Source organism: Anser anser (genome assembly GCF_964211835.1).
Source record: "Anser anser genome assembly, chromosome: 3".
In the NCBI taxonomy this organism is placed as follows: Eukaryota; Metazoa; Chordata; class Aves; order Anseriformes; family Anatidae; genus Anser; species Anser anser.
In genome coordinates, this window is record NC_139722.1 from 2993070 (window position 1) to 3018642 (window position 25573).

The window sequence follows — 25573 nt, forward strand, 5'->3', positions numbered from 1 at the left end:
AATTATTTCATTGTGAATATTGAATATTTCAACATGTCTACATGCATCATCACAAACCTGGCAAAATACTACACACATACTTTTTTCACCACACAGTTTAAGGCATTTTGCTTTTACCCTCTCTTAGATTTTTGCTGTTTTTATTTCTCCCTGTAAATTGTAGATAAACAGTTTCTCAAAGAGTTGTACACATGTATGCAGCTGAGGCACGGTCAGACTTCTGGCATTAGCTGGACATTTATTCAGAAATGTATACATTGCCCCAGTGGGAGAAAAATTAATCCAGTAGTAGAAAAAGGTTGTTATATAAGGTTCCCAGTTCTATTGTGATTTGTATAGTCCAACCTCTCCAGTAAATGCTTGAGCCTCTTCCAGTTGTTTGCTGCAGCACAAATACTCTAACCTTTTCCATGTTAAAGATAAAATTAGTTAAATATTATTGGTTGACTGCAAGGGCGAGGCACGGAACAGTTTCAGACCTTATTAGCTTTGGAACAGGGCCTCGTACAAAATTGATTGAGGGATCCCAGATGATTGTAAAGTGCTTAAATACCAGCATTGGCATAGTAAAGGTAATGACAAGGAAGTGGATTTTACCCACTTCTGATTTCATCAATATTGAATTCAACCACTTCCCAGACACCTGACAGATGAACTAACTCATCTTTTTCATCTACCACTGCATCACCATATAGTACAGTGATGAGCACAGTACAAACAGATCGGTGATCTGGAAGAGGAGAGATCTACTGGGATGACCCTTTTGGATTTGCAGTGAAGTGAAGAATGATCTCAACATCTAAAGAAAAATAGGGAAAATAGGGAAAGACTTATTTCAGACCTGTTCTCTGTGTGCAGAGAGGGTAGATTAGGGTAGGTCAGGGTAGGGTGGGTGGGGGGAATGAGTGTACATCTCTGTGGGCTCTGACCAGACTTTGGCAATGAATCCAGATTTTGTCACATTTCTGTGGATTGGCAATCTTTCCAGGAAAATGGCATGCAACAGACAAAAGGCATCCTGAAGTTACTCAGACATGATGCCCAGCAGAGCCACAGTTATTCAAGCAGCAAACAGCATGGCTTAAATTGTAAGAATAAGAAGGTATCATAAACAAAACAGCCTTCCCTTTCTCCAAACCACCTTTCTATTGCAACCACTAAATCTTAATGAGTTTGCTAGCCCTCTAGAAATGAGGGCAGGTAATTGCAACTTTACTCACAAGATTCAAGATCAAGTTTAACACATTTAACTCAGAAGAAAAGCCAGTTACGATGGCTCAACTCACTGGAGATACTGCAATATGTAAATAAAATATACTTCAAAAAAAAAAAAGGAAAGAAAGAAAAAAGCAGTTTTTTGATAAGCAGTTCTAGAAGTCCAGGTCATCCTGGTCAATCTCATCAGAGTCTTCTTTCTTTTTAATAGCCTGAACCTCATCAGTATGTTCATCCTCCTTTGGATCTGCACCTTCAGCATCTGCCTGTTCCTCATCTCCCAGAGGATCAGTGCATGAAGATGCTTTGTCCTCTTCTTCCTCCTCACTATCAGGATACATCTTTGAAGGTTTGCTGCTCTCATCACTTTGAACCTCTCCATTGGGGTGGTTGTTCATGGATTTATTATTATCATTGCATTCCTCTTCACTTTCATCATCGGACCCCTTCTGGGATTGCTGTGAGAACTTTCCCACAGAAGAATAATGGAAAAATACAACTGCTTTGCTCAGAGTCTTTAGCCTTTTGCTGGTTTTCTTGCCTCTGGCTCTCTCAGAAGACTTGCTGTTGCCATTCTCTTCATGTTTCTTGTTTACCTGGTCAGGATCATCACCAGTGGGTTCCTCATCATTTTCCTCATATTTGTCACCACCTTCACTGTTTTCTTCCTCAGCTGAGCACGCCTCATCTTCTGACTTCAAATTTGCATCTTCCACTGCTTCAGCCTCATCTTGCTCAGCTTCTTCATTTCCTTCTGCATCATTTCCTTCAGGATTGTCATCAGTCAAGCAATCAGCATCTCCTCTACATTCAGATGTCTCCTCCTCATCATCAGCCCCAATGTCCTCACCCTCTGGCTCCTGTGTTTCTTCAGCTTTGTTGTAAGTTTCATCTTCAACTTTGGACTCTTCTTCAGCTTCCTGCACTTCAGACTCTTCTTCAGCTTCCTGCACTTCATTTTGCATTTCTTCTTCTTTCTCTTCCTCTTCCCCGTTTGCTTCCTTCTCGTCTTCCTTTGTTTCTTCCTCATCTTTTTCTCCCTCTGTTTCCTCTTTTGCTCCTTCATTCTCTTCTTTCGTGCTTTCTTCTTCTTCCACTTCCTCCTCCTCCTGTTTTGCTTCTTCCTCATCTTCTTCTGCTTCTTCCAGCTCCTCTCTTGCTTCTTCCTCATCTTCTTTTGCTTCCTCATTTGTTACTTCTTCCTCTTCTTGCTTTTCCTCTTCTTTTTTGGTTTCTTCTTCCTCCTCCTTCATGTCTTCTGCTTCTTCATTTGTTTCTTCCTCTTCCTCCTTCACTTCTTCTTCCTCCTCCTCTTTGGTTTCCTCCTCATCCTTTCCTTTCTCCTCTTCCTCCTCCTTTGTTTCTTCCTCCTCCTTCACTTCTTTCTCCTCTTCCTCCTCTTCCTCCTCCTCTTTCTCCTCCTCCTTTGTTTCTTCTTCATTCTCCTTCCCTTCCTCCTCCTCCTCCTCTTTTGTTTCTTCCTCTTCATTCCCTACCTCCCCCTCCTCTCCTTCCTCTTCCTCCTTCTCCTTTTCTTCCTCTTCCTTCTTTTCTTCTTCTTTTGTTTCTTCCTCTTCCTTCCCTTCCTCCTCCTCTTTTGTTTCTTCTTCCTCCTCCACTGCCTCCTTCTCATTTGTTTCTTCTTCCTCTTCCTTCATGTCTTCCTCTTTTACTTCCACTTCCTCCTTTGTTTCTTCCTCTGCTTCCTCTTTTACTTCCTCATCTTCTTCTTCCTCTTTTGTTTCTCCCTCTATCTGCTCTTTTGTTTCGTCCTCTTCTTCTGCCCTCATCATTACTTCTTCTTCTTTTTCTTCCTCCTCTTTTTCTTTCTCTTCCTCTTTTTCTTCCTCTTCTTCTTCCTCCTCTTTCACTTCTTCCCCCACTTCTGTTTCTCTCTTTTCTTCTTCATTGGTTTCTTCATCCTTAACCTCATCCTCCATCTCACAGTTTTGACTCTCTGATTTTGGTTCTTCTACATCTTCATTCAACGTTGAGCCATTCTCTTCATTTAATGCTGCCTCCTTTTCTTCATTCCCTTCCACTTCCATTTCACCTAACTGGAGTTCACCCTCATCAATCTCCTCATTTGGATTGGTGTTTTCTGCTGCTTCCTCCACATGACTGCTGGCAAGTGCTTTGCTGTCCTGGGCTGCTTCTGCGATACAGGCTTCCTCAGGATCATTTTTCTTCCCCCTCAGGATCTGCTGTAAATCAAATGCTTTCATGACTGGGGCATTGCTAGCCACCACTGGGGTTTTTGCGGGCTTGGAAGCCATTTTTTTCCTCACACAAGTGTCGCATGGGCAGTATTCCTCCTCGCTTGGTTGTTCACTAATACTGGCCTCAAAAGCTGCACTAAATACTGTATCTTCATCTGCATCAAATGATAAGTCTGATGTGTCAGCCAGCCTACTCTGGGTTCCAGTCTTGTCACTGAAGAGTGATTTTTTATGCATAGTCTGCAATCGTCGTCTCCTTTGCTCGGTTTGGAGTGTTGACTCACGCCTGAGTGGTTCATCTGGAGGTCTTGGCATCTTGGCCCCAGCTCTGCTTTTGATCTTCTTCAGCTCCTTCTCTATGCTTTTTTGTATCCTTTTGCTCACTTCCTCCTTCAGCTCCAGTATCATTTCATCCATCTGCTGGTTGTTCTGCAGGTTCCACCTGACTTTGAACTCATTCATAGCATTGACATAGTGAGCCATGAACTCCTTTTCAATTTTTTTTAGTAGTCTCAGGACCCAGATTGGGTCTGGATCCATTGAGTTCTGCTGGGTAAGGGATGTGCCCACACTGGTGGCCATATTGACCTTGGGCTCTGGATCTTTTACAGACTCTTTTCCAAGATGATCTTCCAAATCATCTTTCAGTTTTGTCCCACAGTCAGCATCACTGACATTTGCACCAATGTTAGTAGCTAGCTGATCTACTGTCTCTTCAAGATTTTCTTTTGGGAGTGCTTCGTTTACAGCTTCAACTTCTTCAACAAGAACTTCTTGCTCTCCATTTTCAAGTAATTTGATATTTTCCTCGTTTTCATTTTCTCTCCCTTCCTCCTGACCGTTTTCACAGTTACTGCACTGATCCTCCTTATTCTCTTCTGCCTCCTGATTTACAGAGTCCTCTCTAGTAAATTGTGCTTTTTCCTCACCTTTTGATTTTGAGCAGGCTGTTGAAGGTCGAGATGAATGCCCTTCCTTTTTACTCTGCTCCTCAGCCTCTGTCTGTTCAGTGGCAGTCTCTACATTTTCCACTTGCCCATCTGATTTTAATTCAACCGTTTTCTGTGCCGATAAATTGCAGTCCCTGGCACCAGCTGTACTCTCTTCTCCTGAGCCACCAGAACCACTGCTAACATCCACCCCAGAGGAGGACATGGGAGTGAAGTCATCATCTACAGATTTGGGGGCTTTAAACCCACAAGCTGTCCTTTCCTGCTCACTTGCTTCTTGGCCTGAGCTTGGACCACTTTTTTCAGCTGTGTGTCCAAACCACAGGGCTTGAAAAATGTTTAGCAACTCCATATACCTTGGCTTATTTAAACATTTTGATTTATTTGATGGATCTTCTGACTCTTCATCAAGGAGTTGGAGACTGGCAAGACAAGTAATCAAGATGTTGGCAGAATTACTCAGCTTTCTCCCCATGGTGGGGGACACTTCGGGCAAGCTGTTTGATCGGTCAAATTTTGCTTCGTGTTTTGAACTGAGCAAGGCCTTCATGATCTGGACAGAAGTCTGGACAGAGACTGGCAGGTCTCTTCTGCTGTTATTATGGCTGGATGTAACTGACCGGCTGCATTCTGCTTGGTCGGCCTTGGCAGCTTCGGACAACATCTCGGAGTTTTGTTCCTGATTCACACACTCTTCAGCCCCTTCATTAATAGCTGTGACTTCTGCTGTCTCTTTCTCTGCTTCATCCGCTGCCTCACTTTCAGCTTCCTCCACATTCTTTTTTTCAGCTTTTTCATCCTCTGAGATTTCCTCAGCATTTGTGCAGTATGACACCTCAGTGGCTGCTTCTATGCATTCCTCTTCTGCACCATCCTCCATTTCATATTTCATAAGCAATGTTTCTGAAGGGATTTTACTTAGCCATTCTTGCACAACTTCTTCTGGAGATGTGTTTGGCAAAATAGATGGCATTAAATCACTCCATTCCTCCTGTATTCCTGTGTCTTCTAACACTTCCTCCACTTTTCCATTGCAAGAATCAGCAAGCTCTTTATTCTTCTGATCGTTTGCCTCGGTTGCAACTGATTTAGATCCAAAGGAAGTTGGTTTGGAGGAATCTACAACATCTTTCTGTTGTCTTCCTGTGGTAAGCACTGACTCAGTACCTATGCTGCTAATGGAGGAGTTCTTCAGGATGGCTGATCGTATTTTTTTGCTGTTTGGCTTCCCTTTTGGTGGGGCAGGGCAATGCATACTGCATATTGACACAGTCTCTGACAGTGAAACTCTGCTGGAATTTGACGTCTTCACATGAAGATTTCTGGTTTTAATCTGCCTCGATTTTGAAGACTGAGATATGTTTGATTGTGAGCATCTGTCATCACTTTCCTGGGATATCTGTGTCAACAAGCATTTGTCTTTTCCTTCTGACTTTGAAGAGATTCTTGAACTGACACTTGCAGGATTTCCATTCCTAATCCCAGTCTCGGCTGAGTGGTCACCTTTTGAACACACACTCTCACTTATACTTCCATGTCTTGAAGAAGCGGCCTCTGAATTCATCTTGTAATGACCCTCTCCAGCTTTTCCATTAGGGCTTGAAACACTTGAGCAGGGAGATGATGGCTTGCTACTTTCGTCTCCGTGACTTTTCTTCTTTGAGCCTTTTGAGGATTCACTGTACCCCTTGGTGGTGGTACTTTTTGAGCTTTTCTCCTCAGTAATAACAGCAATTGCCTCTGCTTCACTAGTAGATGAAATGTTTGAGTGAAAAGACCCTGAATTATGAGACATGGGGTCTGCAATAGATTTTCTCCTGATTTCACATGAGCTTTTGGAGTAATTAGATACCCTGCTGCATGATCTTAGATCTTCTGCATGTAAAGAATTCTTTTTATTCTGAGTGGATTCAAATGAAGACACAGACATTTCAGATCGTGCATCCAAATGAAGATGGCTGTGTTTGCTCTTTTTGGACCCCCTGGAAGAGCAAGAGGCATTGCACTGAATGATCTCATCACTATCACTTTTCCTGCTGTTCCTGTCACTAGCTATGGAACGGGGAGTGCCTCGTGTAGAGCATTGTTCACCTTCACTGCTCTCATCTCTAACTGATTGGCTGCGCTTTGTTTTTGTTGAAACGGAGCTGACTTCATTGATTTCATTGTCTTCTTGTTCAACCTCCTCAGCTTCTTTCTTAGGGCAGGACTCACTGGAGAAGGAGGAGACCACTGCATTGTCTTCTGAGTGGTCATCCTGTTCACTCTTTGCTCTTGGTGTGCTACAGTTAGTAGACCTGCTGTGCACACTATTGGCAGGAGTGGAGCACATAGCGTTATCTTCCTGATTTGCCTTCTGAAGGCTGGAGGAGGACATGGTCCTGCCCACGCTACTTGTTTCCTCACATATATTCTTGCTCTGTCTGGACTGCAGAGATGACTTTGATATGACACTCCCAGCCCTACTGCTTTCAACCTCCTCTGCATCGTGCTTTAAGCACTTCACAGAGGAAACTTCAAAACAATTTTCATCTTCCTTTTGTGAGCTGGTTTTACTGGCCTCATAGTCTTCGGGGGCTTCTTGAGTATCCAGGTTATTTTCACAGCTTGAATGTGATACCAAGCCCACAGATGAAGGCCTCTGACTATTGCTTGTGCTAGTCCGGGTGTATTCTTGCTGGTCTTCTCCATTGGAAGCACCTGTAGACAAATCACTTCTACAAGTACACTTTCTAATAGATCGATATGCCACTCTGTTCTCTATAGTTTCTGAGTAGGATGAGGACTCTTGCACAATGTGCTCAGAGAATTCTTCACTGGATGTGGTATGGAGACTATCCACAGAAGCCTTTTTTTTGTGGATTACTCTCCTCCGGGAAGATGTGCTGGAGCATGATGACCGCGTGTGCCAGGTGCTCCGTACACTGGGCTCTTCCCTCTGGGAAGTGTGCATAGGGTTTTTCCAGATGTCGTAGTCCTGGTGTTTCTTGCCACAGCTATGACAATGAGCCTCATCACATTCTGATTCCTCAAGTTTGGACATGTAAGAATCGACATCACAAGGGTATAATGAATCATCTGCTTCTGAGCTGGCTTCTGGGTTCATTTTCTGTATAGGGTCTACTCCACTGTCCTCCACACCTGACTCTTCACAAGGCATCTGGTTCATCAGATTTGACTTTCTGATTTGGGTGGACCATTGCAAAGTCTCATCATTTAACAAGCGGAAGCGGACTTTCATCTCAACGGACAAGCTACCATCCTTGTTTACATGTACCCGTTTCTCTATGTCATCATTGACCAAGGAATGGACCAGATCACCAGGCTTTGGATGTGAACAACTGTTTGAGAAAGACGCGCCAGTATCTGGTGAGGCAGCGAGACCATTTGGATATGACTTTTCTGATGATAAAGAAAATCTCATTGACCTATTGCTTGATGCTGATCGTGGATGGATGACACTTTTTTTGGCTTTCAATCCAAAGTTCACTGGAGTTTGAAATAAGAAAAGAAAGATGGAAAGAAATGTTAATTCATATAAGGATAACATGAAATACATAGATTGAATCCTCAAATTAGTGAATACTGATATTAGTCCATTAAAGCTATGCCAGTTTACATAATTTGAAAATTTGGCTTTGACATGGTGATGGCCATAAATGTTAAGCTAGAATAAAACAGAATAGTTTGGAATTAATAGTCTGTAGCAAAAGCTTCTAAATCTTAACGTCATATTTTTGAATTTAAATTGGAATACAAACATGTTTTTTGCAGCACTCAGTACTGCAATACATGCCAGTAAGGAAAACAAATAAACAAAAAAATAAACCAAAAATAAACAAACCACCAAATAGAGCAATGTAGTCTCAGAGCTACGCTATTTATCACATTGCAAATATTTTCGTATTAAACTGTGCATGTTTTCATTCTTATTCAAGTGGGCGAACGTCCTAGGAGAAGCGACCCCCTTCTTTAACCAGCAGTCAAGTGTTACACATTTATTCTGCATCATCCACTTCTCCACTCACGTACCGGGAAACATAGGTATGGCCATGTAGAACAGATCCACACTCGGTACATGCAGGGATGTGTCACTATGAATAATTTTAATACTTATTAAAACATAAAAGGCAAATGGAAGTATAAGTTGGTGGTAATTAGGAAAAGTTGTAGTCATAGTGTGATAGTGAGGGAATTTTAAGAATTTTAATCCAAAGCACATCTCTGTGGCCCAATGCAGTGATCTGCACAGATTTATTGAGGTGCCAGACCCTTCAGTACAAGCAGAGTACATTGCTATCATGCTTTCTTGCAAGACATGAATCTATCATGTTCCTAACATATCCATTATTTTGTTCAGAACTTACTTGCATATACCTGGACAACCTTCATGCTTCTGAGGGCATGTGGATGTGGAGCCAAATGGAGGGCATTTTAGGAAGGGAGTACGTAACTAGGAACACACCAATCAAGATTAATAACACATGAAATAGCTGCTGACTATCCATCTTCATGCATTTGAACTGGCATGTTTTTTCAGTCCCTTGATGGACAAAGAGCTTCAGTTTGTTCTCACTGTTCTCTCAATTTTTTATGACTCAGAGAGTGAGTGTTGGAGGTCTCTGTCCTTAAGTTTCTACAGTTAGTAGTCAACACACAAGTGAATGTATTCCAGGCTACTGCTATTGACAATGGGGAGAGGAATGGCCACCTCAGGGCATACTTCATTTCATCCTAAAACAAATCCCTAATAGAGGTGAGATTAAGTGCCCTCTAGAGATGGGCAGTTTCTCTTCAACTACTACTGAAGGTGGCTGGGATAATTATCTGCATATATTAGATTATCTGCATATATTAGATAACTCATATAAGGTGTATAAGAAATATCATCCTGAATAATGCATAACATACTCCTCCCTGAACATCACCTTTCCGTAAAAACATGTTTTGTTTCCAAAGGGCTACACTGCAGGTAGTTTTTAGTTCACACCCTGAAAAATTATAGGTCATTTAAAGAAAGTATAAGAGAGTCTGAGAAACCAAGTCTGCTGACAAATACAGGGCATCTGCTGGTCCCGGTGCAGAAGTCCTAGTGTTATCTGACTGACAGACAAGGAGACAGAAGATTCGTGGGAAATCTCAAGGGTTTGGGGAGTCTCAGAGGCAGACACAGGAAAGGAGGGAGTTCTGGAAGGAAAAGGAGACACAGAGATATGAAAGAGGAAGGGAAGTCAGCCAGACACGGGGAGCATGTAAAAGAAAGACTGGAGGGTGTAGGGAGGAAATCCTAGAAGGAAACCAGAGAAAAAGAAGGGGAGGATGGAAATGCCTGGGAGGCAGAGAGAGGAAAGTACATTTTGCAAACGAGGCAGTGCACATGAGATCTGCACATTGGGTCAGTACAATAGGTGCCTGTAATCTCCATGTGGTGGGACACAGGCCTGGGGATGACTGCATAATGTGCCCCAGAGTTTTCCTTACTTTCATTGTTTTCGTTGACATTGTTGCTGTTGGAACGGGGAGCCAGGTCGGGCAGCTTCTCCACCGAGTGTTTCCTCAAATTCTCCATCGACACAGGTTTAAATGGCTCTCGGCCGACGCACACCAGCACGCTGGGGCAGTGAAGCAGAGCCTGCATGCTGTCGATCTGGAAGAAAAGAGAAGGAAGATCGCCATGAGGTGACAGAGCAGACCTACATTTTACCTTCTAGATCTGGAATCAATTGACATTTAGATGCCACTTCACATAAACCTGGTTCTGGAGATGTTACAAATAGTAGAGAACTTTGGAGTCTATCAGAGGCTGTCGGCAGGCTCCCTTGCACTGTTCTTCCATTGAAGGAGAAGCTCTGTTTTGTTTTAATTAGATCACACAAGATAGGGAAGAAAAGGAAGAGATTGACTAAGGGAGGAGATATCTCATTTATCGGAAATTTTACCTCTTCTGGGAAAGAATTAAGCATAATAAATATGGCATTGAGGAAGTGGGTGGAACTGGTGGCTTCTCAAGTTCTCTTACAGATAATTATATTCTCTAATTCTTCTAAGTCCTGCACAGGACAGTAATTATCACCTGGCAAATGCTGCATGCCAGATTGATCATTAGTTTTCTCCCTTCCACTGCTCAGGAAGAGATGAGAACCGTGATTTTCCCTAATACTACCTCAACTATGGTCTCAAACATTACTTTAGGCATTGCATCCATGATGGACAGTGTGGAACACTGCTCATCAGCGTGGGACATCCCTGTTAAGGACTCGTTCCTCATGAGGACACAGGCTTACAGACTGCCTTGTCATCTCCACCTAATGATCTGTTGCTGGGTTCTGCACAGTCTTTCTTGGCGTCTGCAGCTAGTAAGAGAGAGCAGGGTTAGAGGTGGCAAAAAGTCACTTTTAACCAAGCACAATGTTTGCACAGGATGTAAAGTAGCAGGACTTTTTATTTGTGCAGTAAGATTGAATCTGAGCTCTCAAGTAAAACACCTGATGGCTTCTTAACAGGGCTGAGAGGGCTCTCTTGCTGTCTGAGAGGGCTTCAGTGGCCAACATTTGGCCACTGTTCTGTCAGAGGTCTTATAGCCATGCTGTGATGTCCCTTCCTCCTCAGACTGCTACAGCAGGAGCACATCTCTGGAGCATATGGGGACATTCGATAAGAATTGACCATGCAATGGGCTACCAAGATGTGAGCTGGCACTGGTGGTGGGCTGAGCACTCCTTCGCCCTTAAGATGCACCCTGACCTGACTGCATCACTAAATCATCAGCTCTTTAATTAGCGACTGAGTACGGAAGAGAACAAGTCTCATAGGCACTCTGATGACAATTCTGCAATTGTCACACATGCATGGCACAATGGAGCATGAAGAAAAGCATCCCATAATTTTTTCTGTAGGCAAGGAATGCAGAATCAGGCCCCCTTCAGAGCTCAAGCCCTTAGTTTGTGAAATGCTTCTGAGGTTTTTTGAGATTTGTTAGACAGTACAACTAGGGCTTTGAGAGATACTAGGATAATAGTGTTGGATGTTGTGCAGATAAGAGAACGGGAACATGAGCAGAGGGTGAAAGAACAAGCAAGACATGTAGAATTACACTGAAGGTCCTGTTGAACATGTCTAGTAAATTTTCTTACAGTAAAGCATATGGCATCATTTTTTTTTCCTGTGCGAATACACTAATCCCATCATTCTCCCATTATCCGAAACTTATGTTAAACATCACTGTATGCGAAGCAGCAAAACTTCTGAATCTACATTATTAGTATCATGAAACAAACAAACAAAAAAATAACCCACAAAGCTCAATTTATGTCTATTGCTTGTCATTTGTCAATAAATCCAATTTTGCTCTAAAGGAACACTTTCTAGCTAACTCAACAGGTTTATAGAAAGTCTATAATCTAATAAATGACAATATTTTGAGTAGGCTCTTGCTGCCTGTATATTTATTTTCCTTCTTTACTTGCCATTCCTTTTCTGTTTTCTTATTTATTCTGTTAGTGAGCTCTTTCAATGTGTCCTCATACAAGTAGAAAAAAATGGGGGGGGAGGGGGAGGAAGAGAGAAAAGGAAAAAGAGGGAGAGAGGGAAAATAATTAGAAATGAAATCCCTTCTGATCCTGATGTTAAACAAACTGCCTTTAAAGCCTCACTAGATTCAGGAAATTATTTGTAATTGTAAAAGACATTTTTCAGTGAAAGCTACTTTTTGCCCAGGTCATTTCCTTACCTGGTACTGTGCCTGTATACGGATGCTTCAGTTTCACTCATCACCATTACACTCTATGTGCAGAAAATAGATGGTGCTAATGACACATCTTCAGCAATCAATGGAGCTGAGCCAGCTGAATTATTGAACTTATGTTTATTGCACAAACCAAGTCCTTTCATATGGAATACACTTGTGTTGTGTAATATTGAATAAAGGGCCTGTCATGCAGTATTTCTGGCATCATCAGCTCTTTAGCAGTGTTTATGCCTGTAAAATAGACCTCCTTCTTCTTCCTACTATTTTGCAAACTTAATCTCTTTGAATTAATGATTGCAGAAATTCACCTAAGTTTGGAAAATCAGTACTTTGCAATGTTTTGTTGTTAAAATGATTTAAATAGTTGTAACTACATATGAATATTTTATAAGGGTTAAATAAATCATTTTTCTCACATTGATCTGGTTTAATGCAACATCCATTCTGCCGGGGAAGTTGAGTGCTGTGGGGTTTGGATAAGAGTTTGTCTCAATTTGCTTAGCAAAAACCTTACCCTCGTTGCTGTATGAATCACATCCTCCTAACAACAGGTCACTGCCTGGACTATACGGAGGCCAGATGTCTTCAGGGCAGTCAGCAGGACATCTTTTACTAGTGTTAACCCTCTTGGCCCTTTATAGCTACTTGCAGCTCTATCAGAGTCTCCTGGGATGAGGTCCATTCATTGCTTCTCCACCTTAACTCTCTTGAAGGCATTCATAGGAATTATTTCTGATGTGATCAGATTCTGATCTTGTAGGCATGCCCGTGCCTACTGTTTGCTACTGAATGTGCTGAGAGAAATAGCAGCCCCATTTCAACCACTGGCTGTTCTGGAGACTGTGTCATACTGCTTACAACAGGAAACAACGTGGAAACTAGGAGCTTTCTTTTCCTATCCCAAAGGAGACGCAATGGTGTTCTTCTGCTTGGATGTGACAACCATTGGATAAAGAGTTGTTGCAGCCCTTTGAGGCTGTATTTTCCATGCACTTTTTTTGTCATTGATTTTCATGCTGGGGGGAGGAAACAGAATATCAAAGGGAAAATTGGTAAAATAGTTTGAGATATAGGATTACAGGAATTGGCAATAACTCTATGGCTAAAAGCAGACACAGTAGCTATTCATATTTCAGAAGCAAGTGATCCCCAGAGAAAGAGATGAAATACTAGATCTGATTAAATTCAATTATGGAAGAATAATCTGATGTTGAATCACTGTAAGAGGGGGAAATGGAGAGGAGAGGTTTTGCAGAGAGGACAGTGCAAATTCCAGCATACGGGAATCTGTTGTCCAAGGCTGAGATGTGCCTTCCTAAGCAGGATCCTAGGTTAATTCTCGGGAGTTCTCCCTGCAGTGACATGTTCTGGGTTCTAGGCTTTTCATACAATAATTTGTACAGTGCTTTTCATAAGCAGCTTCTAATAAAGGAACATATTACCATCATCTCTTGCAGACAAGTTGTGAAGGATGCCTGTGAAGGAAGGGGCATCCTTCTGTAAACGTTGAAAACAAGGGACAGGAAGATAACAGATTTTGCCTCACATTTTTGACATATAAAAGTTAGGTGCCTAGGACAAAGTTAGTCAACCAAGGCTGTACAGTCCATGTAGAGAGGGCAATTCCAGAACTGTGCATTGGACTTCTCTCCCACTGTGAGACAAATCATCCTCTGGAGATGCCTCTTTCTCCTTTGGTATAGGAACAGCTTGGAATAACTAGGACAGATATAGACATCTGAACTAAGACAAACTCCAGCTAACATGGCCATGCAAAAGTCACACAGGAAGTGTGATCTGAGTTGAATATTGAATACTGGCCTCCAGGCTCCCAGCCTTGTGCTTCTTGTTGGAAGTCTTATTATTTCAATGAGTTGCTCCTGTTAATTGTGATTTTAGGAATACAGTCACTATTAACTTCAGCTGTATATTATCACGTGTAGTATAATCTCAGTATAAGGAAAATCAGTAATAAAACATGTCAGGCCAAAAATTATAGATGTGGGCTGAAGTAGAGAGAGACGATCCCTGCAGTAAAAATTAAAAGATTTTAAAAGGCTCTTTAACTTCATTGCAACAGGTTAAAACCCAGGACATTAACGGCTGTTGTCCGACCTGTATTGGAGTGGATAATTTATTTATTTATACAGGAAATTCCATTTAAGCATAAGAAAAAAGTAATAATTGTGAGGGCAGTCAAACACTGAAACAGGTTGCTCAGACATGCTGGGGAGTTGCTACCTTCCAGATATTCAAAACCCAACCGGACAGAGTCCTGAGCAACCTGCCCTAGCTGACTGTGATTTGGAATTAGGGGTTGGAGAAGATCTCCAGAGACCCCATATCACTTCAGCAATACTGCGATTCCGTGATTTATCATTGAAGAGGTGGTTGTTGTTTTCATAAAGGCACCAGACTGAAGATTAATGTGGTGGGACTGAAGAAAGTAAGAGGTTTTGTTTGCCTTAGTGGTCACAATCAGTTAGGAGAAATAAATGCCATTAGGGTGGGATGTGTTTCAGTCTAAAGCAGTCACCTAAAAAAAACTTAAGTATTTGTTGTTTTCTTTTAACGTAGAGGAGAAAGAGGGAGAAGATTAGAAAATGCCCCAGTGGTTACTGAAAATGGTGGTTACTGATTGGCCTGCGCAGAGATTTTCCAACATTAAAATTTTCTTTGTTTGCTCAGAAATGCCGTTTCCTTTTCTGAGCAGGGGACTGTTAGGAAATCCTTCTGGTAAACAAATTTCTCACTTCCCTCAGGCTGTCAAATCAAGATTCTTGAGTACCCATGGCAGGATACCATATTACAAGAAAACAGTATTGGATCTCAGTTCAACATAGCTTTTACAAACAAAAACAGCTGACCACAGACACTCAAAATCTGGTCATCACCTGAAAGAATTGTGTCGGGGAAGGGAATGCCCTGCCCTACAGTTTTTTCATTAGTTCATTACACTTGATTGTAAAAGTCATCTTTTACAATTTAGCTTTCTTGTATATTTGGTGGAGAACAATCAATATGCCTGGGGGACTGGTTGTTTCACCCCAGGAAAGCCACCTGATACAGGTGATACACCCCACATTAGACATGCCTGTCTCTCTCTGACTAGAAAAAAAGGCAACCATCTCAGTGCACTTGTCTAAATGTAGATACCTAGAGGAATTTGAGATGTTCTAGGTTATCTAAGATGTGTGCAAAGATGGTAGACAGGATACTAGATAAACATGAGACCTTTGCTCCACCAGACTACCACATGAAGTCCAAGCAGGACACTTCTAACACATTTATATGGAGATGGGTAGAAAATTGTCTTCTTGTTCAAGGTGAATCCAAAAACACGGTAACTTCAAGAATATTCTAGTCTATAATAAATGAACAGTCAGGAATAAAGTAAAAGAAAATGAATGGCTTGTGATAAATATATGTGAGGGGTTAGGAAAGAGTTCCTTTGGATCTCTCAATGCCCTGCTCAGGCTCCATTCAAGCCCTCCTCTGAGTTCCCTTAAAGTAATTACCCCATCATATGAGCTTGTGGGAAGCCTTGCTCACAGTTAGAGGCACTTGCAATTCAGACACAAAAGCCACTAAACAAAATTTACAGGGAACAGTCTCTAGCAGTTTACTCTCAGTGGGCTGAAATAGACTCCCACTAAAGTTTTATTGCACAACTCCTGAAAATGAAATGATGTCTCTTGGTTCTACTGTAAGGCCTGATCCAAATACCACTGGAACCAATTGGGACAAACATATTGACCTCTACATGGACCAAGATCAAAGAGAATTATGGAGGCTGTGAGTGCAGTTCTGGACCAGGAAGCAGAAAACTTGTTGCCCATACTTATCTCTGTTGAACAGTCTTTGTTCATATCAGTCAACTTCAGGCCCAAAAACTCTGTGGTATCTTAAACATCAGGTGTTGTCATGTGAAAATATAAAAAAAAAAATAGCTGTGCTTTAAATCTGCACAGACTCTTCCAAGGAAATGTTGGCAATGTTCTTAAGTTTTCAGTGAAGTCTTTGCACTTCTGACAATGTAACTATGATTTTACAAAGCAATAAAACTTCTGTTTTCTTGTGTGCTTCATTATACTATAGCACAAGAACTTCCTTTCACTATGAGGTATGTCATATATGTATCACCTATTGTGTTATTTAAAAACAAAACCAAAAAATAATAAAATAAAATATAAAAAAACAAAATGAAATAATAATAAAAAAATGAATAGAGATTAATTACTCTGAGCCCCATTGTGAAGGTGACCATGTGTGAGGCAGAAACAAAAAGACCTCATCTCTTCTGAACTACATCTTTTTTCTCAGCCTGGGTTTGGTCAGTTGGAGAATGGACTGTCTCCAACAGATGTTACTGTATGGTACCAAGCACAAAGGGACTGTGATCTCAGCAAGGACCTCTAGGTGCTACTGCAACACAATTAATAATATAACAGCCATCGATATGTAAAGCAGAAGAAAGACCAGCATAACATCTCTAAAATAAAGAACCTTTTGCTTATTTTAGAGAACATGATGTGCTCTGGCTCTTCCCAGATAAGAAAGGCCCTGTGGAAGCTGTACTCATCTCAGAAGCTGAATAAAAATACCAGTTCCTGATGAAGGTAAAATGTAGGAGGTACCCTTTGCTCTCCCTCTTCTGGCTGCCAGCCAACCAAGGACATTTGAAAGAATCGGGGAGAGAAAGACAGAACGGGGAAATAATGCAAGACATGGTTGAGATCACAAGTCCATAAACTGATCCACCTTTCAAAGGAGTGCAGAGATGCGAGGGAGAAACAGGAAAAGCTTGTAACAGACGTGTCCAAGAAAAGGCTAACGGGCTGAGTTCATTGCCTATCGTGCTGACTCATTGCCTCATTTCCTTGATCTCTTTCATCTGTTGCTTTTTGGGTTTAATTCAGATTTACAAACCCTTTGGGGTGCGAATAGCCTTACTGTTTTGTAGTTGTACTGTGTTCAATACAGGAGGATACAGGCTCTGAACTGGGGTATCTCAGTTTAACAGTAATAAATTTTGTATTTTGTTAATTTGAAGAACTCATTTGCCAATTTTGCACTGAAGGAATTAGAGAGTGGTTCTTCTGGGGAGTGGTTTTTTAAAGCTATGCTAATCCGTTGGTCAGAATGTGAGTAATGGGGTGTTGCCACTCCATGCCCACATACATATTAGCAAATTAGCAGAAGAAAAGAAGATGAAAGGTACAAGAAAGAGCATTAATTGACCTCGCTTTCTCTAACATCAGCATGGGCAACCCCTTACACACCCTGCTTCAACAGAACGCCCCGTTTGCCACCTGCGGAAAGGCTGGTGGGCCTCGTGGACATGGCATGGGTGTGGACTTGATGAGCAGCCAGAAGGCTCTCCCATCACATGAGAAGAAAGGCAGAGCAAGAGCTAATATTGAACTTAAAATGGGGAACTGGAGTATAGAAATGGATCTAATCCTTTACAGACTGTAGCACCCACCTGACTAGTCCAGAAGAAACTACAGAGCATCCATTTCTCTCCCATGGCACGCCAAAATTCATATGATCTCCTACAGGCTATATCAAACCTAGGGTCCTAAAATCTATATGCAGGAAGCAGGACAGACGCCAGTGTCTCAGAAATAACAGATAATTTGCTAAGCATATTACATGCTGCTACACTTATCTGATAATTATGTCATGGGAATAGAAGCCTGTCCGTTATTTCAGATGCTGAAATGCAGCAATATTAGATGATTGGTCATACCAACACTTCTCAAAACATCAGTCTACTACAACTGTTCAGACATGAACTGCAGGAACATTTTCCTATGAGCTGTCCAGTTTTCTGTTTTGACCAGTGTGTAAAACTTCATGAAAAGTGATAGCTCTGGGAGTTGTGATCTGGAAATCAGGCCATGAAGCGTTCAAACAGCCAAGTAAAATATGTGAAAGATAAAGTAATAATGCACTTCACTGCTTTCTCTGTCAACCACAGGCAAAGATCATGTTTACCTAATATACTGCTGGCAGCTTTTCCTTGAGGACTTAAAGATGCCTTTTTCCTGCACGTGGCACTTTGCACAGGCATAAAGAAAATGTTCTGAGTTTGGCCCTGGACATAGTCTGGACAAACACATCCTTCAGCAGGCCAGGGGAAATACTGCAATCAGGAGTTCAGTGGCCAGTGGAAACTGTTTGAGTAGCAGCAGCAAAGAGGAAGGAAGAGTAAAGGATGAAAAAAAAGGCATTAAAAAAAAAAGAAGAAAAAAAAGTAGAAAAGCTTTAAAGAAACAAGTGAAGAGGATGACAGTGCGAAGAAAACTGATTTACAGCTGGGTGCATCTCAGAGGACAGGCTGCTAGGATTGTATGAGAAGTGCCACGACTACTGCCTTTGTGGAAGGTGAGAATGTTTCTGATGAAGACTATGGGTGTCTTTCTGAGGATTTCCACTAAGTGCTGGATTGAGGCGGGGAGGTCTCCACACCAATCAAGTTCACATGCAAGCTTTTGATGACCTTTTCCCTACCCAGTCAGCCCATAAGCTCAAAATGAGACTGAAAAATTTTCCGATTGTGAATCAGTTAGAGAAACAGACACAAAATTGCTGTTGAGGGTGCAAATTTCAATGTAAAAGAGAAGAAAGTATTTCTTAGAAAGTTTCTCTTGCAGATATTTTCCACCTTCGGACATGCTGTGATTCCTTCCTTGAGTGTTTGCCACCCGCTTCTTTGTCACTGGATTCATTATATCTGGTCCATCCAACATCAACGTTTGAAACTCATGAGTCAGACTAATATCAACCCCACCCCAAGTACCTGGCCTCGTCCTCTCTGAGGGCAGGATTAGCCTAAAAATTGACTAGTCTTAAAAAATGCTAAGCATTTGGTTCTTGTGATTAACCTTGTGGTAGCTGAGTCAGTGGGAAGGATATGGTTCATGAGATTAAGCTTTTCCCTGTGAACAGAAGTTCTCAAAGCTTGCTCTTTTTATATGGGGAATACCTACACAGTTGGTGAAAAGTTACTCCAGCTGGAAGCTGTGGGGGGAAGAAGAGGAGTACAACATAGATGCATTACAACTACCTGTACGTAGACACACTGGGACTGAGTATACAAACCTCCTGCTTCTAGATCAAGTCCATAGATCCGTCTGGCTTTACTCTATGGTCTTACCATCCTGGGCATCTCTTACATGAAGTATTTGTACAATAGGCTTCATTGAGTTCCAAGGATACAGCCTACGATGGTCAATAATAGTATGATTCTAGTAGCACAGAGCATAAAGAAAAAAATATCTGGCTGGAAACTCTGCTTTAATTGAACAGATTTCTTTATTGAGACCAGGGCTTCACCCCCCAATTTGCTAAGTTTTCTGTACAAATATGAAAGCTGGTAACACAGTAGAAGTAGCTCCCTGGTACTAGGGAGATTTATTTCAAAATAAAATGGCCATCAAAAGAGAACTAGACCTTGCTAACTGAGTTGCAGCAGAATCCTTTGGACTTTCTGCTCAGGGCCTGAATGAAGAAGCAAATTAATGAAAATGCAAAAGATAATTTCTTTTTTTTTCCATTATTGGTAAAAATTCAAAAATCAGCATTTGGAAAACTAGGTATCTCTATAAAATAATGCTGCTTTTACTTCAAAAAAAGTATTTCCAGAAACAGTGATTTCTACTTAAATTACTAAAAGCAAATTCACATTTATTCCAGGAGAGGGTGGAATTCTGCTATTCTTGGTACTCTAGGTAAATGAATAAATAGAAGCATCATGTTAACAAATATTACTGCGTATACTCAATAACATTATTGGAAATGTCTTCACCCTGGATTAAATTCAAAAGAATTAGAAAGTAATTACACTTTGCTACATTATTATTGAAAGAACAAAATCTCCTGAGGCTAAGGGAGTCATTTGCATTTGGTGTATGTTAGATAAGAAAGTATTAGATTCGGTATATGTTAGATAAGAAAGTGGCTAGCGCACAGAGTCCATTTAACTACATCTTGTAAGGCAAGGGGCCAAATGATTTCAGGGCATCTCTCATAAAGTTTCATAAAACACACCTGGATATGAGTCTTCTTATGGATCAGGTTCATGGAAAGTTTTGATGAGGTTTACAGATCACTTGTGTAAATCTCATTGGAGTCATTGTGGTTTTGGCACAGAATCAGAGAATATTGAACCTGAAACCTGTGGTTTGTTTTTAGACTATGAGTCACACACATGGTGGGTGGAAAGTGGTACGGCTCACTTGATAACAACGATTCACACCAGATGAGGGTCTGAAATTGGTTACAATTATTCATACCTGAAGACAGCATGAAACCAAGTGTCACGATGAATATGACAACATGCAATGATAAAATTAACTATCCCAAGAAAGGAAATTATCGCCTTTCTTCTATCATTGTTTATATGTGCACCACATTTTAAACCAGATCATTTACCTTCATGTATCCTATTTCCCTTTTCCATCAGGGTCTTGATGACACCTGTCATTAAGACAGATGAGCTTGGTAGACAGCCCAAACGTGAGTGGCCTTGAGGATGCCTGCGGGCAGTCTACAGATATCCTAGAAACGGCTATATGGATGTGTAAATCTGAGTCAGGAAATATGTCAGACAAGCCTGTTTCCTGGCCTTGCACCCTAAGGTCACTGTAGATGCAGTCATTATCAAGAATGATTTAGTAATAATACTTAGGCCAATACCTTTACTAGTAACAACTAAAAATAAAGGTTCTATCTTTACCACTAAATGAAGTAATTCTGGATCCAGAGCACTGGAATACAGTTGCCTGTACTGTCAAATTCCTAGAATGGTCTTTGGTGCCTTTAAAGCCTGGATGAACTGGTATTCTTTCAAGCAATTTTTAGGCAGATCTGGGTGTTAACACAAGGGAATGTTTTGGAATATACATAGTACGGGTATGGCCACATAGTGCCGTTTGGTCTCAAGGCCAGAGTAGGTGCCCTGAGACTATTCTATTTACTGGAATAGCTGTAGCCCATAGTGCTACTTCTAGTTTATGAAGATCTGGATCTACAGGCTGCTGGAGGCTGGGATGATAAGATGGGTAAAGAATCACTTCATATGTGCCCTTCTATCTTTTCTCCAAGTCTGCCTATCTTTCTCCAGCTGGCCACTGCCAAAGATGGCTTGATTTGAACCAGAGTGGTTGATCTTGACACAGCTCCTTGTGTCTCTCATTCCAAAATCTATACAAACACAAAAGCAAAATGAGGGTCCCTACCCCAAGGAGTTTCTAATAGCTAACCCTTTACATTCTCCAGTTAGTGGTGACTGGGGAAGCATTCCTTCATTCCTTCAGTCGTGATTGTTCCCCTTATTAACTCATGCAGTAATTCTCTGATCCCTCGAGGAAATATTGTTGTATTCAAAGCTCATTCTGCAATGTTTTCTCTTTTAGAGAAAGAGGGTCTTTCTGGTTATCTGCTCTGCCTTTCTGCATAACAGACTCCACTCATCAAATATAATAACTTACGGTCAGCCTTGAGTGCGCCTAAGGAAAAAAAAAAAAAAAACAAAAACAAACAAACCAGCATCTAAGTCTTGGCTAGACTCCAACAAACACAAAACTAGCCACATCCCTTGGAAAACTCTTCTGACGGTTGATAAATCCCATTTGAGAAGCTCATGGTAATTGCCACCAGTAGCCATAAACTATGTAGACTATTTGCCATAACACAATGTGGTTTCAAATGGCATACAAGAAAGAGTATTGGATTTTAAGGAAGAACTTGTTCTTGTTTTAAGTAGATAACCAGTAAAAGGATGGCCTAATGGTTCAAGTAAGTGCAGAAATCATGAGATCTTGGACTAGAGACACCTTCGTGTTGCTGGCTTCCCGTGACTTAGAAAGTCCTAATGACCATGCAGCTGGTGGATCCTGGAGGACTGCCATTTGTAAGTGAAATCCTCTACTAGTGTGCAGTTGCTGTCATGTAATACTACACATAATTTCTTGTATTTTAAATGTCTGTGAGGGTTTCTGGCCTTTCTATGATCTCCCATTCTTTGCCTCAAGAGGCATTCTTCCCACTCCAAAGGAAGGTGGTAGGGATATGCACATAGGTGCACTCTTCTGGGGTTTGACCCACGGAGAATGGACATCCACCAGAGTGGATAATAACTTCCCAGAACAGAGATGAATGTCTTTCTGATGGAGAAGATAACCTAGAGGTTTTACTCTAGCTCTTGTTACTGAGATATCTGTTCTTAGTAGCACATCTGGTTCTTTTTTAGGGAAGAATTACACTAGATATCCCTAGTAAAAATGAGGCAAGCTGCAATTTTCAACAGTATCATCAAAGAGATCTTTAGATGTAGAGTTCCATGTCTTGTGTTTACTAATATTTAAATATATACAGTACTTTAAAACAAGTTTATGAATAATTGGGTCTGGGTTAATTTCTCCTGATTTTATGCGACTAGTATGAGACAGTCTTCTCATCTTCCTCTCTAGTTAACAAAATGAGGCAATTACCTCCTAATGAGCTGATCAGATTTAGATGAAAGATCCAAGTCTATCTGCTTTTAGTACACAAACTTACTTGCACACAGTTTCACTGTCAAGTAAATGGCAAATCAATGTTAACCTAATTAACAGATTTCTCTATGTGGGAACTAAAAGCAACGCTCATCGAGTTAATGACCTGTAAACCAACAACTAGAACCTTTACCTGAAAGGACTTACACTTGCTGAAAATTTAACTTCCTTTTTTATTTTTTTTTTCCTAAACTAAAAGCAATTGATGCTTAAGAGTATTTCCCCTTACATTGGCACAAAATCCAGTCTACTGTTACTGTACAACACATTGAGTTTCACCTCAATCAAAGTTTCAGGAGATAAAGTAAAAATTTAAATTTTTTTAATTTAATTCTAATAGAAATAATTAATAAAATTCTAATAGAACCACTCTGGAATTATACCAAGATTGTAATCAACATCTTTCAATTAATATTTCTACTGACCTGAGTTTTGTATAACTATAAAGGCTAATTCTGAATTCATAGCACTGAAAGACTCTCAGACCTAAGAGCAATCCAGGCCCCTTAATCAAGGCCATAGAAGAAACAACAAGCAAAGAGTCTGACCTTTCCCATAAAGACCATAAAGTACTATTTTGAAAATGTGAGAGGTAAATAAGCAAACAAATTGGAGCAATATAGGACAAAATAACAGCAAAATAAATGTGATCGTAAAAGTAAGATCTCTGCTGGCCTCCAATGGATCTTGAAGCTACAACAACACCCTTAGCTGTACTATGTATTAGTATTCTGCATAGCTACCCCTTCTGATTTCGTTCAGTGGGAAAAAAAAAAAAAAGATAAAATATTCAGCTCATTGGCTTCATGAAATCACTGGCATTTCTTCTTTTTCAGGTGAAACCTTAGGCTAAAGCCAATTAAAAAAAAAAAAAAGGAGAAAAAAAAAAGACAACATAAAAGTTATAAAAATAAATGAGAAAAGTTTTGTCCAGGGAAGAAAAAGTACTGATGCGCAAAAAAAAAATAAAAAAAAAATTTGCAGTCTGAAAGGTATATTTCACTGTGAGTTATGAGTGAATTCAACTTCAAGGTTTACTGTAAACATTTGTGGACTAGGTGGGCTACAAAAGGAAGAAAATACTTTCTCTGCTTTTTCAAATCAATACTGCATGAAAGAAACACATAACAACAAGATTCTTCCTTGTGTTTCTCTGTTTATACCCACAAAAATGTATAATGGGAAACCAAAATATGTAATTTTGAAGTGTTCTGGGTTTACTTAACAAGATGGTAAAGAAATTAGAACAGCAGCACTGGGATAATATATGCTAATCATACATTTTCTTCCAGAGTTGATTTAACTTATTTTAAGATTGAAGTTTAGATCTGGAGTTATAGCAGTAGAAGAAAACAAAAGCAGACTGAAGGGGCAACACTCACAGGTCTATGAACAGCACCTTCGTTGATGGAAGAAGAGATTGATTCATCTGCAAGAGAGATTTTCCTTTTTTACGTTCCGTTTTCAAGAGATTAGAAGAAGTGGCAGCAAAAAAGGCAGTGTGAATCTCCTATTAAATGCTGTGATTTAGATTATTCTAAGCCAGAATTAAGCAGTAGTCCAGGTACATTGCTAGGGAATGAATTTCACTGTTATTCAGCTCATCTGTCATGTCATGGGAATGAACGTTAAAAGTTACTCTTCTCCCCTGTCCTCTTTCCAGGAAATAGTGGTCTCTGCAATAAGGTTTGCAACAATTTACATAGACAAAACACATAGATACATGCATACATAGATAAAATAATTAAAATATATATATTAAAAGAGAATTTGAATCATTATTTGAAGAGAGAATTGTAGCAGAAAGAAGGAACTACCCAAGAAATATGAAATATCTAGACATCTTTGAATAGTCATGGAACAATAGAGGCATGATTTCGACGACACTAAAAGAAAATAAAAATGGAAGCATAATGGTAAAATTTATAGTCAGAATTAATCTTAAGCACCAGCGAAGGGAGATCACATCAGAAAATCCCCAAAGTGTGATATATTCACCATTTTCACTTCTCAAAGAAACCATTAGTATCTAATGAAAACTCTGGGACATAAGCATAGGGAACAGAGATCTTGAAGATGAGGTATGACAAGAAAACTCGGACAGAAAAGCAGAAATTGTTTAGAGAATCCTTATGAAAGGAAAAGATTTGAAAAACCCAAGACTGAGTGACTTTTGTAGTTTGAAATGCTTTGCATCCAAGACTAGGGTACAAGCTCTGAGAAGTTCTAACAGGAATGACCACTGAATAAACAGCAAAGAACAGTTAAAAAGCAAGAGATAAGTGATTAAGACTAAGAATGGCCAAAAAATAAAAAAATAGAATAAATAAATAAATAAATAAAACCAATAACAACACTTCAAAAGATTCCCCAGTAAAGATACTAGAAGTCACATTTCCTAGCTATGAATTAGCTAACCACATTGATAGTGACCTATTGTGGAGACATTCTGCACAGGAATAAAAGTGGTGCAAGTGAAATTAATAAGTACTGAAAATTAACTTCTAGACTATCAACAAGATGGTTATGAAAATTTTCATATCTGCAAAACAAATCTCATGGGAACATGGATAGATTATGTGGTGGTTCTTGAACCCCACTCACATTTCTCCAGATTAAAAACTTGGGGGAGAAGAGAAGGGGCTGACCAGGGGGATTTGGTGCAGGTTGGTCTCTAAGGGAACCCTGCAATTTATTGTTGAAAAGAGCATTATAACCACATAGAGGATAACCTTAAACTCTTTCGCACACACCAGAGAAAATAATCCATCTGCTACAAAGAACATCGGTATCTTTCCGGTTGACATTCACATGCAGCTTGGGCCATTTCCGTGAACAAAAGTCCAGATGAGAATGGGGATGAGACGAACGCAAAACAAG

General features: G+C 40.4%; 1 protein-coding gene across 1 annotated transcript in view; it reads right to left on the reverse strand.

Annotated features, from left to right (window-relative positions):
- Nucleotides 1–252: 252 nt before the first annotated feature.
- RP1L1 (RP1 like 1) overlaps nucleotides 253–25573 on the reverse strand; it is a 44781-nt gene continuing 19460 nt past the window's right edge. Inside the window, exons 3-4 of the mRNA XM_083830733.1 lie at nucleotides 9866–10031; nucleotides 253–7873 (exon numbers count right to left, since the gene is read on the reverse strand). Of these exons, the coding sequence (XP_083686859.1) occupies nucleotides 1371–7873; nucleotides 9866–10031 (6669 nt within the window). The 3' untranslated portion in view covers nucleotides 253–1370. The remainder of the gene's footprint in view (nucleotides 7874–9865; nucleotides 10032–25573) is intronic.